This window comes from Ostrea edulis, chromosome 5 (genome assembly GCF_947568905.1).
Source record: "Ostrea edulis chromosome 5, xbOstEdul1.1, whole genome shotgun sequence".
Taxonomy (NCBI): domain Eukaryota; kingdom Metazoa; phylum Mollusca; class Bivalvia; order Ostreida; family Ostreidae; genus Ostrea; species Ostrea edulis.
The window spans coordinates 66,060,284-66,078,767 of record NC_079168.1 but is presented as its reverse complement, the minus strand read 5'-3'; the positions used below and the strand labels follow the sequence as shown (position 1 = coordinate 66,078,767).

Sequence of the window (18,484 nt, the reverse complement as noted above, 5' to 3'; positions counted from 1 at the left end):
TATTTTTGAGCGATACGATAACCAATACAGCGAGTCCTGTATCGTTTAATACACTAAAAGTGGTTATTAATGTATCTTACAGTGAAATTTCATGAATGAGTTAACAAATAAATTAAAAATATTCGAACGACCTATCTACTGGTAATTTAAAATGTCATTTGCTCCATGACTGCTTACAACACAAACATGTGTCGAAAGTGTGCATGTGGTGACGATACCGTGGTCTCAGTTTTCAAATATTATATATTTGTAGTTTGAAAAAAAACAACAACAAAGTGTAACGTTTGTGGAACAGAGGTCGCAAGCTCTGGTTATACAACTAATTTCACAACACATTTGTGATGAGATCATAAAGCTAACTGCCAGAAAAATGGCAAGAAATCTATCGATGAATGATGTAGTGACCAAAGTCAAACGTGATCTGCAGACACAATTTTTGTATCAAGAAATATATGAACAAATGAAGTTATAATTCATTTGTGAATATTCATCTCGAAAATAATTTCCTCTGCTGCCTTAGAATCAGAGCGGGAGATATTCTATTTGCGACTTGGGCTTGTTTAAAGCCAGAGCAAGTGGATGCCCTTGTTTTTGTTCAAGAAAAAAATACATCAACAATATTGATTAAAGCAAGTCTTTTGTGATAGATTAATTCAAGCGAACACTGTATGCAAATGAAACAAAAAGAATAGGTGAAGCTTTATTTTTGTCATTATTTAATCATTTTAATCCTCAAAATTAAGTGTAAATATATTGTATCGTCAATATGTATTGCATATCGTCTCTCTTTAAATTGCAATACGTATCGTATCGAAATTTTCCAAATGATACCCAGCACTAGTTTATTCAAGGGCCCTCAGTGGCCTCAGGGGGCATGCACAGGTTAACAAGCAATTAATTATAACAATACAAATAAATAACAATCATTCAAAAGTACTAATTCTGTCAAGAGTTCACATTTCTGCACTGCACACATGTATAATCATATATGAAATACTGATTGCAGGCAAGATTTAAATTAACAAAATGAAATATACAATAATAAATCTATTTACTGATTAAAATTTAGATACCCATGATCACAGGAGTCAGCAGCTTTATCTGTAAAGGTCTACAATGTAAACAAGAATCACTGACTGACTGACGCGTGACACGAGCATTGTAGACCTTTACATGTATATAAAACTGCCGACTCCTGTGCCGTGATTCGATGTAAAATCACAGGAGTCGGCAATTTTATCAATAAAGTAGAAATATATGAGAAATGGGCATGAATACTACCACTGAGCTTCGCGAGCGTAGCGCTCGCTAAGCTCAGTGGTAGTATTTATGCCCATTTCTCATATATTTCTACTTTATTGATAAAATTGCCGACTCCTGTGGTAAAATACAAGTCCTTGTAGCATGTGGGCGCGTCGGATCTGTGCACTGCAGCGCTGTGGACAGTGTGAAGATAGAATGTTCTATCGTTAAAGTGATAATGTCCTACGGACCCGGTGTGGCGAGTGCCTGTCCCGATACACAGATTAATTTATTGAAATTATTCTACTAGTATAGTAGTAGTGTGTTGTACGCTGTAGACAGCAGTGTGTGTAAATAATTACACCACTTTGTTTCAGAATTATTTGCAATTAACAAAAACACTGGTACTCTACCTGTTTTTAAATTCTTAAGGGCACTTTGTCGCGTCTTTCGTCGGGTCGTCATTTTTCTAAAATGTGCATGAATATCTCGTTTGTTTTGAAAAGAATTTTAAACACTTCCGCGCTTTCTTTATGCGCATGCGTAATATTTGGGTATATTAGAAGTAAGTCATTCGTAAAATTATTCGCAACATGCCTATATACTCTTAGAAGACATAGTCACCATGATCATCCAAAATTTGCAACTTAAAAAACAAGAGGCCCATGGGCCACATTGCTCACTCGAGTCACTTTGGCCCAACCTACCACCAGGGTCATGATTCGAACAAACTTGGAACATGTCAGGAAGCTTTCATGTAAATCTCCGCTCTTCTAGCCATTGGTTCTTGAGAAGATTTTACCTTTCATTCCCTATTGTGGCGCCAACCTACTCCAAGAGATGAAGATTATTGGAGATTTTCCCTATCTATTCTCATGTGAAACTTTCATCTTCTACTGTGGCCCCAACCTACCTCTGGGGGTCATGATTTGAACAAACTTTTGGAGTGTACTCCGAGGATAAATCTTTAATAAATTTTAAGTGATTTTTTTTTATATTTGAAAAATCTTTGAATGAAAGATCCACTCCCCATATTTTACTACACTAAAGAAGAACTGGAAGTACAATAGCATCAAAAAGTTTTTCTAAAAGTTTACATAGATTATCAATACCAATATTTCTTTTCATTTTAAAACATGCTTTTTCAATAAGCACAGCTGTTCAATAACATTGTGGCTTTTTAATGTCAATGATTTTGGCCTGTTTAATGGCTTGCAATCCCTCAATCCATTTAATTAACTAGTGTCAACAAATGTTTGGTAGTAAATACACAAAAAGTCCACACTGTTAGACCATGCTTTATTCAGTATCACTTGAAACACTCTATCTAACTTCCAATATGAAGAGCTCCCTTAGGGGGAGATAAACAATATGAAGAGCTCCCTTAGGGGGAGATAAAGTATCCATTACAAGAGTTACTTCTCTTTCCATATAACATACATGTAAACTAACATTAATTATACTTTCCTTTTCTTAAGGCTTATTTGAACCTAACCAAAATGAAATAAAAGTTCAGAATTAAAGTTTGTCTAGTTTTAGAATTAACAGTAACATTGTCACTTTAAAGTACAAAGTCCGACAACATTTGTCCTCTTTGTAGAATCTCCAAGACACACAAACCATCTGCCCCTGCCTTTGTTAAGCAGTTTGCCAACTGTTTTTGTCCAGAGCACCACTGAACTTTCCGTACTTCCCCTTGTGCGACTGATTCTGCCAAAGCTGCAATATCAATTCGAAGTCTCTTGTCTTCCACAAGTTTAGTAGAATGCACAGAATCTATGACACTTTTATTGTCCACAAATGCATAAATATCGATGGATTTTCTGTGGAGTCCTAAAATTTCCTCCAACATGTGTCGATAGTAAAAACTTGCCTCCAGTCCTTCCTGTAGGCTAAGCGCCTCTGCAGCTAGAGTGGAGCGGACGACTCTTCGTATCTTTTTAGCCTGCCAGAAAAGGGGGCAGAATTTTCCTTGTTTGTCCATAATCCAGATTATGACTCCTTGGGTACTTCCTACTCCTTCATTAAGATTTCCTAGAGATGCATCAGTAAACGTCATAATCTTCAACGAGGTGAGGTCTAATGTTGGGAATTTCAAAACACTTTTGAAGTCTTTAAGCCTGTTAATGGTTTTTGCTGCTCTGGTTAAATCTGCTACAGTTGCAGTTCTCAGCTTAGTACTCATGTCTATCATTTCGAATGCAAGGTCTGGTCTTGATCCCTGCACTGCCCAGTTGATCTGTCCTATAATATGTCTGTATGCTGTCTGTTCTTCACCACTCAGCTGACATTTCCTCTGAATTGCTCTCTGAGGGTCAATCTCTAAACTTTGTAATTTTTCCATGTAATTGGTGTGATCCAATACTATCCCCTCTTGATCTTGCTTTACATAGAAGCCAATGTACTGAAATTTGCATTCAGCTACTTTTCCTGCAGAAAATCTCTCTCGAAACTTGCAAATCTGTCTCTCAAAAACTTCATCCCCAGCATGGAGAAAATCATCAACATGAGAGCAGATAATCCCATGAAGCTTCCTGTCTTTTCTATAACAGAATAGAGCTGGGTCCACACTGCATTGCTCAAAACCAAGTTTATCAAGTTCTTCTTTGACGCTCAAATAAAACTGTCTTGCACCATCTTTTAGTCCATATAAGCAGTGTTTCAGCTTCCATATTGTTCCAGCAGGTGTGATGCTTTCCTTTGGAGGTTGAAGATAAACATCTCTGTCAAATGTTTTTCCTTGCAAGAAGGCTGATTTTATGTCTGTGGTTTTGACATCCCATAATTTACTTGCTGTTATTGTCAAAAATATCTTCAGACCACCTTTTCCAACTGTAGGACTGTATCTAGGGATACAAAATTCTTCCTCAAATCCACGTGCAACAAGTCTTGCTCTTACTTGTCCTTCCTTTGAAGTGATGACCCATCTTGTTGATAATCTATTCTGCCCTTCATCTTTAACTTCAGTGTACGTGTCAAAGGTTTTGAGTTTTTCTAGTTCATTTTGTTTCGCTAGGGCTTTAACATTTTGGAGAACAACGCTAATTCAGTAATTCTGCACTTATTATTCTAAAACTAGACAAACTTTAATTCTGAACTTTTATTTCATTTTGGTTAGGTTCAAATAAGCCTTAAGAAAAGGAAAGTATAATTAATGTTAGTTTACATGTATGTTATATGGAAAGAGAAGTAACTCTTGTAATGGATACTTTATCTCCCCCTAAGGGAGCTCTTCATATTGTTTATCTCCCCCTAAGGGAGCTCTTCATATTGGAAGTTAGATAGAGTGTTTCAAGTGATACTGAATAAAGCATGGTCTAACAATGGTAGTAGAGCGTGGTTGCGATCCACGGACCGATCCACGGACCTCTGGGCCCATAACCCAGAGGTCCGTGGATCGTAACCACGCTCTGCTACCATTGTTAGACCATGCTTTATTCAGTATCACTTGAAACACTCTATCTAACTTCCAATATGAAGAGCTCCCTTAGGGGGAGATAAACAATATGAAGAGTTCCCTTAGGGGGAGATAAAGTATCCATTACAAGAGTTACTTCTCTTTCCATATAACATACATGTAAACTAACACACACTCTTATGTTTATTACTACAATAATATAGAATATTCTCCAAAATAATAATAAATTATCAAACATGGAAATTTAGAAATTTTCTACAGCTTTGACATTGTAACATATAAACATAATACAATGATTTTTACAATAATTCACATAGTTACATACAATTTGTACATACACTTTACAATGATTTCTAATCAGAATCATAACATATGATTGAACAAATACATATACATGTATATACACATTCAAAAAGTCCAGGATGAGCACAATTCATTTGACATTAAAAATAATTCAAATGATAAAAACAACATTTCTTAAGAGCCATAAATCAGCCCCTACATGTGCATCCATATAGACTTTACAATATTTCAGTTGTTTTACACTCATAACATCGTTGGAAACCCAGGTTGATTACACTTTGTTCCTCTCCCCCATCATGATGTAATCAACCGTGGGTTACCAACAATGCACTCATAATGAATATCTGTTCATATGTACATTATCTCAAACTGATGACTGTCTGTAGTTCTTGGTCTCGATGATCTTTTTCCCACACATGGCACATATACCTGAAATATATGACCACTTGTGATTAAAGCACTCAATATCTTTTGTAGAACATTTGTCTATACAAATTGGATCTTTTCATGCTCCAAATTTTGAAATCCTGTTAATTAAATTGAGCAGAACTTGAAAAACAGAGATATTTTAAAACCCAAATAAAGTATCAGTCTAAGGGAGTTGAATTTTCATTTGAAATTTTCAAAATTATCATAAAATAATTCTCTAACAATTCTTCTTGAAACTGCTTACATTAGTATGTACATACCAGTACATTAGTACATACCAGTACATTAGTACATACCAGTAGAAGGTTTCATGCTATTTACTTAAAACAGTGATATTCACAATCTTGTATTCATTCATTATGAATGTGAAGCAGGAGAACAAAGCATCATAACCTACCTTTCTTGTATGCACATCCTGAAACCAAAAAACACGGGTACATGTAGCACAATTTAACTCTTCTATACTAGTGATCGTTTCTGAGAAATATTTAATGGTAGAAGCACATCAGACTCAACACAGTGATACAAGTATTACACTCTCATGTTCAATTTTAAAATTAAATGTTGAAGAGAGAGTTCAAGTGAAACCACTTAGACTGTGTTATTCAAATTTCTAACTCAGTTTTACTGGCCTCTATCTTCAGTCCAGTGGCTGATTCCAAAGACCTGCAAACATCATATCTATGCTATGCATGCACTATCACAATATCCCCTCAATTTCATTGTAAAGCAGATATAAAAATATGCTTTGAACTTATTTTATTGCATAATATGAACATGCAATGGAATTAGACAAAAATTCTAATAAGCGTAACATATCCTCTTCCTACAATTATGTGTTGGATAGCGGAAAGCTCTAACATCTGAGTCTGTTCTAATGCCTGGAAATTCCAGCAGAGAATGACAGTAGAATGTAAATGTAGATCTGATGTGTTTGTGAAATACTGATGCCCCTGTATGTCACTAAAGTAATTCTGGTACTCAAAGAGAGGTCTTGTCACAAGAAAAACACGTGAAATATAAAAACCCTAATACTAACCATTCAAAAGTTATCACCAAGGTTAAAGTTTTTCAAAAGTAAGTCAAACCCCAACGTCAAGGTCATGAGGTAAAAAAAATGTTGCTACCTAAAGAAAGGTTTTGTCAAAAGTGAAATATGAAAGCCCTAGCTATAATCAACCATTCAAAAGTTTTGGCCGAGGTTAAAGTTTTTCAAAAGTAGGTCAAACCCAGACATCAAGATCAAATGGTAAAAAATGGTTGTACCAGAGGCAAGATCTAGTCACAAGGAATACAAAATATTCAAATGTTATGACCAAGGTTAAAGTTTATGCAGACAACAGAAAGACGGTCAGACTAACAAGAGACCCATGGGCCACATCACTCACCTGAATCACCTTGGCCCATATCTGAGGACTTTCCATATATATTTGCATGTAAAACCTTAGTCCTTATAGTGGCCCTAACCTACCCCTGGAGGCTATGATTATTACAAACTTGAATCTGCACTAAGTGAGAAAGCTTCCATGTAAATGCATGTCAACTTCTTTGGCCCAATGGTTCTTGAGAAGAAGATTTTTAAAGATTTTCCCTATATATTTCTATGTAAAACTTTGATCACCTATTGTGGCCCCAACCTACTCCCAGAGGTCATGATTTGAACAAACTTGAATCTGCACTATGTCAGGATGCTTTCATGTAAATCTTAGCTCTTCTGGCTCAGTGGTTCTTGAGAAGAAAATTGTTAAAGATTTTCCCATCATATATGTATGTAAAACTTTGATCCCCTATTGTGGCCCGAACCTACCCTGGGGGCCATGATTTGAACAAACTTGAATCTGCACTATGTCAGGAAGCTTTCATGTAAATGTCAGCTCCTCTGGCCCAGTTGTTCTTAAAGGACATCTCATGTTTTCAAAGTATACAAAATCATTTGTATTTTGTCTTCCTTATGCTTATAGAAATTAATTCTAATAGTTCGTTCACCGAAATATTGCGATAATTAACCACAATACAGACTTAAATCTATGCCCTGATTTCAAAAAGTCTACTTAATTAGTTAGGTAGTCACGTGGTACAGTAACGTCATATGTGACCTTCGTCAATCAAATCATTATGAAAGTAGTGTTAGATATTTTTAAAAACTTGCATTTTGGGGGCCTATTTTATTCACCATGGACAACATTTATTTCAATGTTGACAAATTTCCCGAGTCTTATATGTTTTAACCACCAGTGCATACAAATAGCGACCCAAATGTAGCGAGGAAAGCGAGTAATTGCAGAGTACATAATGTTTACATGGGGTCGTTGTCTAAACACTGCTTCAATAATGGTAATATTATTCCTTTATCGCTTTCAAACTAAAAAACTACGCAAACTGTTTCATTTAAAACACATGTAGAGTAGTTTTAGGCATGAAATGAATTAATTTTGCTGAAAAAAAAAAAAAAAGTTTAGAAACATGCAATGTGTCCTTTAAGAAGGTTATTAAATGACCCTACCCTAATTTTGCATTTTTGTGATTATTTTCCCTTTGAAAGGGACATGGCCCTTCATTTGAACAAATTTGAAATGCCTTAACACAAGGATGCGTTGTGCCAAGTTTGGTTGAAATTGACCCAGTGGTTCTGGAGAAGATGAAAATGTGAAAAGTTTACAATGCCGACGACAGACAAATTTTGATCAGAAAAGCTCATTTGAGCCTTTGGCTCAGGTGAGCTAAAAACTATATAGCCCTGAATCCCTGATTACAGGGGCATCAAAATAAATTCAAATTTATGAAAAAACAAGAGGCCCATGGGCCACATCGCTCACCTGAGTCACCTTGGCCCATATCTGAAGACTTTCCATATATATTTGCATGTAAAACCTTGGTCCCTATTATGGCCCAAACTACCCTTTGCAAACTTGAATCTACACTATGTCAGAAAGCTTTCATGTAAATGTCAACTTCTTTGGCCCAATGGTTCTTGAGAAGAAGATTTTTAAAGCTTTTTCCTATATTTGTATGTAAAACTTTGATACCCCCCCCCCCCCTGTGGCCCCATCCTACCCCCGGGGGCCATGATTTGAAGAAACTTGAATCTGCACTATGTCAGAAAGTTTTCATGTAAAAATCAGCTTTTCTGGCTTAGTGGTTCTTGAGAAGAAGACTTTTCCTATATATTTGTATGTAAAACTTTGATCCTCTATTGTGGCCCCATCCAACCCCCGGAGCCCATGATTTGAACAAACTTGAATCTGCATTATGTCAGGAAGCTTTCATGTAAATCTCAGCTTTTCTGGCTTAGTGGTTCTTGAGAAGAAGATTTTTCCTATATATTTGTATGTAAAACTTTGATCCCCTATTGTGGCCCCATCCTACCACCGGGGCCCATGATTTGAACAAACTTGAATCTGCATTATGTCAGGAAGCTTTCATGTAAATCTCAGCTTTTCTGGCTTAGTGGTTCTTGAGAAGAAGATTTTTAAAGTTTTTCCCTATATATTTGTATGTAAAACTTTGATCCCCCCTTGTGACCCCATCCTACCACCGGGGGCCATGATTTTAACAAACTTGAATCTGCAATATGTCAGGAAGCTTTCAGGTAAATTTCAACTCTTCTGGCCCAGTGGTTCTTGAGAAGAAGATTTTTAAATGACCCCACCCTATTTTTGCATTTTTGTGATTATCTCCCCTTTGAAAGGGACATGGCCCTTCATTTGAACAAACTTGAAAGCCCTTCACCCAAGGGTGTTTTTGGCCATGTTTGGTTGAAATTGGCCCAGTGGTTCTGGAGAAGAAGTCGAAAATGTGAAAAGTTTAACAGACAGACAGACGACGGACAAAAAGCGATCAGAAAAGCTCACTTTTAAATGAAGCTTTCAGCTCAGGTGAGCTAAAAATGAGGGAATGAATTGCAGCGCTTCATGCCAGCATGAAACGTCTAACTCTCGCCCCCACATATTTTAAATAATTATATTCATTTCTTAAATAATCCAGTGGGGATCTAGGTTAGAATAGGTCCTCAGTATCCCTTGCTGAGTGTAAGAGGTGACTAAATGGGGTGGTCCTTTGTATGAGACCACAAAAACTGAGGTCCTGTGTCACAGCAGCTGTGGCTGCTCGATGGCCATAAGTGCCAAGCATAGATCTAAATTTTGCAGCCCTTCACGGGCAAATGGTGACGTCTACATATGAGTGAAATATTCTCTAAAGGGATGTTAAACAATATACACTCAATCATTTCTTAAATGTTTGCTACTTCATTGCGTAGGCAAATATCCTCTTATTTTGTTCACAAAATTTTATCAGGAAGTTTCTTGTCATGCCAATTTCAACAAACATTTATATACAAAACTTGCCTTGACAATAGTGTGAGCCTGATTGGTGAACTGAACTTTTACAGATCCTGCATTTTGTGAATGTCTGGTATGGAGAAAACCTGTTCAACAATGAAAATGTTCAAATAATAACAAGATCATCCTCAGACTAAATACACCGAATTCCTTCAAGTTAAACTGAAGACCTTGTCTTTATAATCAGCACGATTATAAGGTAATTTAAAATGAATGGATATGTACCTGTTTTTCTTTGATGTCAGGGCCTTGTTCTCATTCACCACTCTACCTCCACTCTCTACAATTATAAACACTGTCTTTATAATTCCATCTCATTCACCACTCTACCTCCACTATCTACAATTATAAACACTGTCTTTATAATTCCATCTAGTTAGGTAAATATTTTTACCACATCTTTGGTTTGATGCCGAAAATAAAGTTATTTGTTAGCTAATATTTCTAAAATGCTAATCTGCACACAAACATCTTTGCTAGCTAAGGGTTTATGATAAGATGCTTTTATCACAAACTCAAAGGTTTTCTGATCTGCTACTTTTCTACATTTGACCAAACATGAAATCTACCAACAAAAAAAACACCCAAAAATCATTGGAATATAGATCCTTTGTTATTTCACACAAGATGTCAGTCCATTAAGGATTTTATCCTGCTTGTCAACATGATCCAGTTTTATATTGGTGTTACTGGATAAATTGATATTTTTCTAACACGGCATTACCAGTTGTGTTTCGGGCACCAGATTTCCATGGATCAGGGGTAATAACTTTCCCCAGCTTCTTTTGGCCTGCAAATACAACATTCTTATTTCAAAATATATAAGTACATGTGTTTTGTGCTTTCTTCATATAAAAAGTCATTTTACAAAATTACTTTGTTTAGAGTCTATCAATGTATATAATGCAACACTGTGTTCCTATATCATACAGACTTCGAACATGTTATAAGCGGAATCTTATTCAAAGTAATCTTACTATAACTGAAATTTTTATAATTAAAGGAAATATCTTGGAAACCAGTGTCAGACTGTACATTGTCAAGTTATAAATGTATCATCATATTTGTATATATTTGAACTTTTCCCTTGTGAATCAGTTATCACCCCTCTCTATCTTTTTAGTTCCCTTTACCCCCTTCCCCTATTTGTTTTCTTGACTTCCTTTGTTTAGTTTACTTTGTATGTAAAGTAATTTTCTGTATTTACTAATGCTATTATCATATTTTTTTCTTGTTGACAACATTTTCACTTCATATACATTGAGACAATATCACTATTCATTATATGAGAAGGCTTATATATAGGCTCAGTCTCCTGGCTGGCTGATCCTCATTATGTTTACGTGATGAAATATTGTTTAAAATTAAAAACAAGACATGTTACAAAGCTTTGATTCTAATTAGCATTTTTTACTTTAATGTCGTCTTTAATTAATTTTGTGTTTGTGTCACCAATTTGTTATTTTGAACATTTGGTTTAGATCCATTGAAACCAAAATATGCCACAAAAATCACAACATTTTCACACGTCAAGTTAAAAGCATTCACTAGAGCATTGCACCTCACTTATAAGCTAATGATGTAGATAGATCTGTTTTCAGATGTGTATTGCAACAAGTTAACAAAATTTTTTATTCCTCATGTTTCTTTTATTTGAGAACAAAGTTAAAAACTCTTGTTTACGAGTTTATAACCACAAAATCACCCACATATTTAATTTTTGGGATATAAATGTGAAAAGTATAAGGTTTTTTGGGGGTTTTTTTATCGCTCACATGATCTCATAAATATAATTATAGAAGATACATGTATCATTTTTGCAGAGTTTTTGAAAACTGCCAGTCTAAAGATTTGAAAAATTCAAAATGTACCACTATTAGTTACAATGCTTCTCTTCGATAAAATAGTACACAAAACACACATTTCTGTTGTAAATATTTTTGAAATATAAATACTTATAACAAATGTAATCCTAATAAATATGTCGTGAATGCCGTTACACATTATGACCAGAATTTTTGCTTTCCCAAGAGGGTCATGACCCTCTTTTTACATGTTGGAGGTTAGCAACTATGCTGTACAGTGAGATATTCTCACAAAAATGTGATTTCCCTCTTTAGTGAGAGTAAATATATCCTGTATAACCAAGAAAAACACCAGAGGAGTACATCTCTTCATGTTTCACATGAAAAGAAGAAAAAGTACTAAAATGTCTGATACTTCTGCAAATATATAAATCAAAACAAAATCATTCACGATACACGCACATTTGATTTCTGCCTCCTTCCCTCTTATGCAGCAATGTTGATATGAAAGTTTTTGACTGTGTTGTAAATTTTATAGAGGCAATTCGCATTATGTTGAGCATGTGTCGCACTTATTCAGTATTGCACAGAATTTGCCATTATTTTCAATCAAAACACCTGTTTATATTAATGTTTATTTTCTCACTAAAGAGGGATAATCGCGTTTTAACGAGATCTCGCTATAGGGGAAGTGTTCCCAACCTGCTGAAGCGTCTACCAGGGGTTTTAAAATTCTGTGACATCAATTTTTTCCATTCATGAAACCTTTTCGCTATTGTCATACATTGCATGGATCTTAAAGCAGTAAGATGTGTAGAATTAAACACTAAAATTCGAAAAGGTCAACAAATTTCACACAAACACTAGGTTAACACAAAAACTTACATTTTTCACAAACCATTTTCACAACAGGAAGAAATACATCAGATAATAATAAACAGAACCAAATAAGGAAAATACCTTTTTCCGGAAATCAGCATCATGTGTGACCGAAGAGATCGTGTTTTGTTAATACAAACAGGAGGTAAAAACCCAATTATTGCAAAACATATACATGTACTTCAAAATAAGTTAATTTAAAAGAAAATATTTTTACAATCATTATAATGGCGTGATGACTAGGACGTACTGTAACTTATAAAGGCTGGTAAGCGATCTCGAGAGTGGAATGTGTGGTGACCCCATTATCAAAGGTAAATAAACCAAACGGAGAGATGTAGCCTATTGAAATGCACAATGGCCAGTTTACTAGTGTCAACAATTACCACCACACTTATGTTTAAAGCATGAGTACGGTTTAGCTTTTTGTCTCATGTTACAGGCTGATCATGACCAACCTGTGCGAAATGCTATTGAAATTTCTGAAATGGTTTATTTCTTATTAAGGAACTATTGACAAGGACTATCCAAAAACAAAGTTGGGATACGCATTTGAAATAACGGATCCAGCAGTCCAACGAATTCTCCCAAAAGCCCGAATGGGAATCGGCTATGACGTAATTACCACCTGTCGAAAAGACAGCCAGGATATCACAGACGAGGACAGGTGACAGGACTTTTTTTTTTTTAAATTTACATAGAGCTTTGTATAATCTTGAATGCATAAAAGTAAATGTGAATACATGCGTTTCTTTTCAAAGAGAGAAGATGGCGAAAACCTGCATGGAGACGCATTCGAAGAGAATTCTGGTAACCCACGGGACGGACACTATGATCGAAACAGCGACATACTTAGCTAGTAGAGTGGATGGCAAGATCATCATAATAACAGGGGCGTTCTTACCAGAGATATTCAGGGCAACAGACGCGGATTTCAATGTCGGGTTTGCCATGGGAGTCCTTCAGACTATGCAAACACCCGGGGTGTTTATAGCTATCAATGGATTAGTGTCACTATGGTCAAAATGTAGACGCAACAAAGACACAGACATGTTTGAGGGAGAATTGTGATAACATCCTTGATATTTTATACGTATTTATAGGTCCTCGTTGTTATTTTCTGTGAGTGTAGTTATGATATATACTTTTGAATCGGCTGGGAACTAGTACACAGTGGCGGGTTTAAGGGGGGTGCAGCCTCCCAATAAAATTTTCAAATTTAAGGTAAATCTTATTTAGAAAAATGTACTAAACGATAAAAGAAGGAATGGTTTCTTTCACTCCCGGAGAAATAAATGACAACATCTTTTAATTTCTTGAATTACTTCATTGGGAGAACTTAATTTTTTCCAAAAACCCTTAAAATTTGCGTCGTTTTATTAATTTCACCTTATTAGAAATAATAGAAAATGGTACAAATGACTAAATAGGAGACATATTTCAAGCCTTATAAAATCTGTAAAATCCGAGCTTCCGGGGGCTCGCCCCCGGTCCCCACCAGGGTTTTGCCCTGGACCCACTGAGGGCCTCAAGGCGCCCCTAGACCCCCTGCCTCATAAAGTGGCACCCCCGTACAATTATACAAATTGATTGCGTCTATATGCTCATATCACTAATTATAAGGGCCCCCAGAGGGCATGTACTGTTTTTAAACAATAAACTAGTAATTGCAGTTATAACAATATAAATGAATAAATCATTCCGATATACTACTATTGTCGGAGTTCATATTATTGCACTGCACACATTCAACATAGTATTACATATGAGGGCTGAGTGGTTAGATCATCGCGCTCAAAACCATGACCTCTCACCTCTAGTCGGCTCGGGTTCTAATCCCGCTCGCACCGGTAAACCCAATTTACTTTCGGAAGGTCGATGGTCTCTTCCCTATGGAGCGCCTCATTAACATAAACTCAAATAATTGAAGATATCTTCAATTATTTGAAGATATCATCAATTCAATTATTGCTCTCTTTAATTGAATTAATGCGCGCATTGAATCAATTATTGCTCTCATCAAATGAATTAATGCGCGCTTCAATTCAATTATTGCTCTCATCAATTGAATTAATGCGCGCATCAATTGAATTAATGAGAGCAATAATTGATTTAATGCGCGCATTAATTCAATTATTGCTCTCTTCAATTCAATTGATGAGAGTATCAATTGAATTAATGAGAGCAATAATAGATTTGATGCGCGCATTAATTCAATTATTGCTCTCTTCAATTCAATTGATGAGAGCATTAATTTCGTAGAAATATTGCTCGCGATAATTGATTTAGAGCTCGGTATAAATAATTTGATGATCTCTTTAATTCAATTGAAGATATCTTTAATTATTTACAATGCTTTTGTATAAGGAATTAATGCGCGCATCAATTCTTTTAAAGAGAGCAACAATTCAATTAAAGAGATCATTAATTCAATTGTGGATATGTTGAATTGAAGATATCTTTAAAGTTGCTCTCTCTAAAAGAATTATTGCTCTCTTCAAATGAATTAAAGATATCATTAATTCAATTGAAGAGAGCAATAATTGAATTAATGCGCGCATTAAATCCATTATTGCTCTCATCAAATGAATTAATACGCGCATCAATTCAATTATTGCTCTCATCAATTGATTTAATGTGCGCATTATATCAATTATTGCTCTCTTCAATTGAATTGTAGCGCGCATCAATTCAATTGTTGATATCATTAATTCATTTGAAGAGATCATTAATTCAATCAAAGCGCGCATCAATTCAGCAGAAGAATTAATGCTATCATCAATTCATTTAATGCGCGCAATAATTCAGAATTGAAGATATCATTAATTATTTGAAGAGATCTTTAATTCAATTGTTGCGCGTATCAAATGAATTGATGATATCTTCAAATAATTGAAGATATCTTCAATTATTTGAGTTTATGTTAATTTGGCGCTCCATACTTCCCAGGTACATTATATCTGGGTTCTCTCTTCCACCAATAAAAGATAACTGAAAAATTGTTGAGTGAGGCGGAAAACAGCAAAACAATCAATTAGTATTACATATAGATCTATAATACTGACTTCGGACAAAATTTAAATCAACACAGTGAAATATACAATAATAACCAAAGTGATATATGCAAGCCTAATTGCTATTACTATATTTGAATGGCTAAACTAAACAACACGTATTAGTTCATACATGATTCATTTATTGGTCCTCTGGTGCTCGCTGTGTCGTAGGACTGGTGTTACTCCTACCATGTCTCTTATGACGTAATTTCTGATCTTTTCTCGTCTTGTTCACCGCCCTTATATAGTTAGACATTTCATTTCACATGTGACCAGCTTCCTCTCGAGGGCTTTTGTTAGAGACCATGTCTGGCACTGGTGAGTGTTGGTAAGAAAATGGCGTTGATGAGTTTCGCCTTGGTGCTCATGGGGATGTTGGGGTGTCTCAGGAGAGGGGTAAATTAATAGCTGACTGCATTGGCTTTCTACGGAAGCCGATAGGTGCCAGGGTATAGAATTAATATTTATTTAACTGGCAGCCGCCACTTAATTTATGTGGCGGCCGGCATATAAATTAACTGGCGGCCGCCACTTAATTTAACTGGCGGCCGTCAGATAAATATGATATATAATATCTTATTTATGTATATCATTCATATATATATATATATATATATATACATATATATATATACACACATGTATATATATATATATATATATATATATATATATATATATATATATATATATATATGTGAAATTCAGAGGCGCTTAAAACTTATAGACTGAACTATTTTAAATTTGTCTGTATTTTTAAAAGTGCCTAACTAACATTGTATAATGTTCTGACGTCACAATCATGACTGTATTATGTTTAACGTTGCCCACATAAAAATCTACTGATGAGCCCGCAGGGCGAAAGCGCTATAGATAAAAGTGTGAGTATTTGATTTTATTTTTTGACTTTATATATATATATATATCGATTGTACTGTGACCCTCCATTTTTTTTGACAACGTTCAATTTCTGTTATTTTAAAACAGGCAAACTAAATTATTTTCACATGGGAAAAAAGATTAATTGGCAGATTGGCCCCACCCCACTCTTTTGGTGGTAGTAATGAATGGTAAAAATGTAATAATGAATTAACTGATCAATTGAATGATGAACGGAACCCCTCCCTCCAATTTAGGAGTACGAAGTTTGGACAAAGAGACATTTTAGGTTCCTTTTCTGCTTGTCAACATTTGTAGAAGACAATTTCTCCTCCGACTGTCCCTGTACACTTTGAAAAACGATGCTGCATGTTTGTGTACTATTCTAAATCTTTTCAAAACAATCACTCAGCGATACGAATTACATTGTTTTTGCAATTGGCAGCCGCCATATATAAATTAAGTGGCGACCGCCAGATAAAATAACTGGCGGCCGCCAGTTAATTTATATGGCGGCCGCCAGATATTAAATAAGTGGCGTCCGCCAGTTAAATAAATATTAATTCTATACCCTGGCACCTATCGGCTCTATTTCTCGATCTAGTTTGCCGTTTTCTGTAAAAATGCTGTCCAGGTATTTATACCCCCCGCAACAAGTTGTGGGGGGGGGGGGGTATACTGGAATCGGGTTGTCCGTCTGTCTGTCCGTCTGTAGACGCAATGGTTTCCGGGCTCTAAAGCATTATCCTTTCCACCTACAGTCACCATATCATATATATGGACTACCCATGGGATGAAGATGTTCCCTATCGATTTTGGGGTCCAAAGGTCAAGCGCACTGGACATCGAAGTAGCAATATGGTTTCCGGGCTCTAAAGCGTTATCCTTTCCACCTACAGTCACCATATCATACATATGGACTACCCATGGGATGAAGATGTTCCCAATCGATTTTGGGGTCAAAAGGTCAAAGGTCAAGCGCACTGAACATCGAAGTAGCAATATGGTTTCCGGGCTCTAAAATGTTATCCTTTCCACCTACAGTCACCATATCATACATATGGACTACCCATGGGATGAAGATGTTCCCTATCGATTTTGGGGTCAAAAGGTCAAAGGTCAAGCGCACTGAACATCGAAGTAGCAATATGGTTTCCGGGCTCTAAAACGTTATCCTTTCCACCTACAGTCACCATATCATACATATGGACTACCCATGGGATGAAGATGTTCCCTATCGATTTTGGGGTCAAAAGGTCAAATGTCACGCGCACTGGACATCGAAGTAGCAATATGGTTTCCATTTAAATTCTTTAATGGCTTTTTTCATCGCATGGAGATGTTGTGTTCCTAGATACCTTTTGGATCATAATACTGAAGTTTTACCTATTACCAACACCCTTTGGGAGATTGGGGTAAGCGGGGGGTATTCTTAGTGAGCATTGCTCACAGTACCTCTTGTTGAAATCAATGGCTTGCTTCAGCTGGGATCCGTTTTGTCCAGTTTGTCCGGTCTCCTGCTGACTCACTCACTCACTCTCATGACCTCGGTCTTGCTGACACTGATCTTCATGTTTCTCACAGCTTGTATTGAGTTGGTCTGTATGCTCCTGAATCTATGCCTTGTTGTTCATCATTGCCCGGTCGTCTGCAAACATGAGTTTGTTGAGTGCCTCGGTGTCTGGGTTAGCTTCCTTTGTAATCTGACCACGTGGGTCACGAAGAGTAGAGGGGAGAGATTGCAGCCCTGCCTGACTTCGGATGTTACTGGAAATCAGTCGGATGTTCCACTGGTAGTGCGGACTGCGCTTCTGCTCTTGGCATAGATGGCCCGAATATTGCCTAGTAGTTGCCCCTCTACGTCATAGCTTGTCTCTGATTACTCTGACGAAGGCTTTTTCCTGGTCCACGCATACGAGATGGAGATCTTGGTCGTATTCCATTGCCCTCTCACGCAGTTGGTGGAGTGCAAAGTTTGCATCAGTGCACCCTCTTCCTTTCCTGAAGCCGAACTGGGCGTTACTGAGGAGATGTTAGGTTTTTGCTCGAGGGCGTTGTTCCAGGATCTTTGCATACGTTTTCCCTACATGGCTGAGAAGAGACATGCCTCTGTAGGTCCTGCAGGCTTTCTTG

The 18,484-nt window shown here is 36.3% G+C and overlaps 2 protein-coding genes across 3 annotated transcripts in view; one reads left to right on the top strand and one right to left on the bottom strand.

Moving 5' to 3' along the window:
- LOC125649810 (uncharacterized) overlaps window positions 1-12,476 on the bottom strand; it is a 26,989-nt gene extending 14,513 nt beyond the window's left edge. The window contains exons 1-5 of one of the 2 annotated variants that reach the window (XM_048877611.2): window positions 12,423-12,476; window positions 10,457-10,522; window positions 9,958-10,012; window positions 9,739-9,818; window positions 5,790-5,807 (exon numbers count right to left, since the gene is read on the bottom strand). In XM_048877611.2, the coding sequence (XP_048733568.2) occupies window positions 5,790-5,807; window positions 9,739-9,818; window positions 9,958-10,012; window positions 10,457-10,522; window positions 12,423-12,438 (235 nt within the window). In that variant the 5' untranslated portion in view covers window positions 12,439-12,476. Of the gene's footprint in view, window positions 1-1,655; window positions 1,791-5,789; window positions 5,808-9,738; window positions 9,819-9,957; window positions 10,013-10,456; window positions 10,523-12,422 lie in introns of those variants that run through there. The other variant, XM_048877610.2, reaches the window with a different exon arrangement.
- Window positions 12,477-12,516: 40 nt separating this feature from the next.
- LOC125649831 (uncharacterized) lies at window positions 12,517-14,096 on the top strand. The gene is made up of 3 exons (XM_048877653.2): window positions 12,517-12,561; window positions 12,924-13,083; window positions 13,178-14,096. The coding sequence occupies exons 1-3, from the start codon at window positions 12,519-12,521 to the stop codon at window positions 13,485-13,487; spliced, it is 513 nt and encodes a 170-aa protein (XP_048733610.2). The 5' UTR covers window positions 12,517-12,518; the 3' UTR covers window positions 13,488-14,096.
- The last annotated feature ends 4,388 nt before the right edge of the window (window positions 14,097-18,484 follow it).

Excerpts from the sequence above, each read along its gene's own strand:
- LOC125649831 (XM_048877653.2), top strand. The coding sequence starts at position 12,519 with ATGTGTGACCGAAGAGATCGTGTTTTGTTAATACAAACAGGAG. Across the intron at positions 12,562-12,923 it reads TTTGTTAATACAAACAGGAG|GAACTATTGACAAGGACTAT; the intron begins GTAAAAACCCAA and ends TTTCTTATTAAG. Across the intron at positions 13,084-13,177 it reads GATATCACAGACGAGGACAG|AGAGAAGATGGCGAAAACCT; the intron begins GTGACAGGACTT and ends TTCTTTTCAAAG.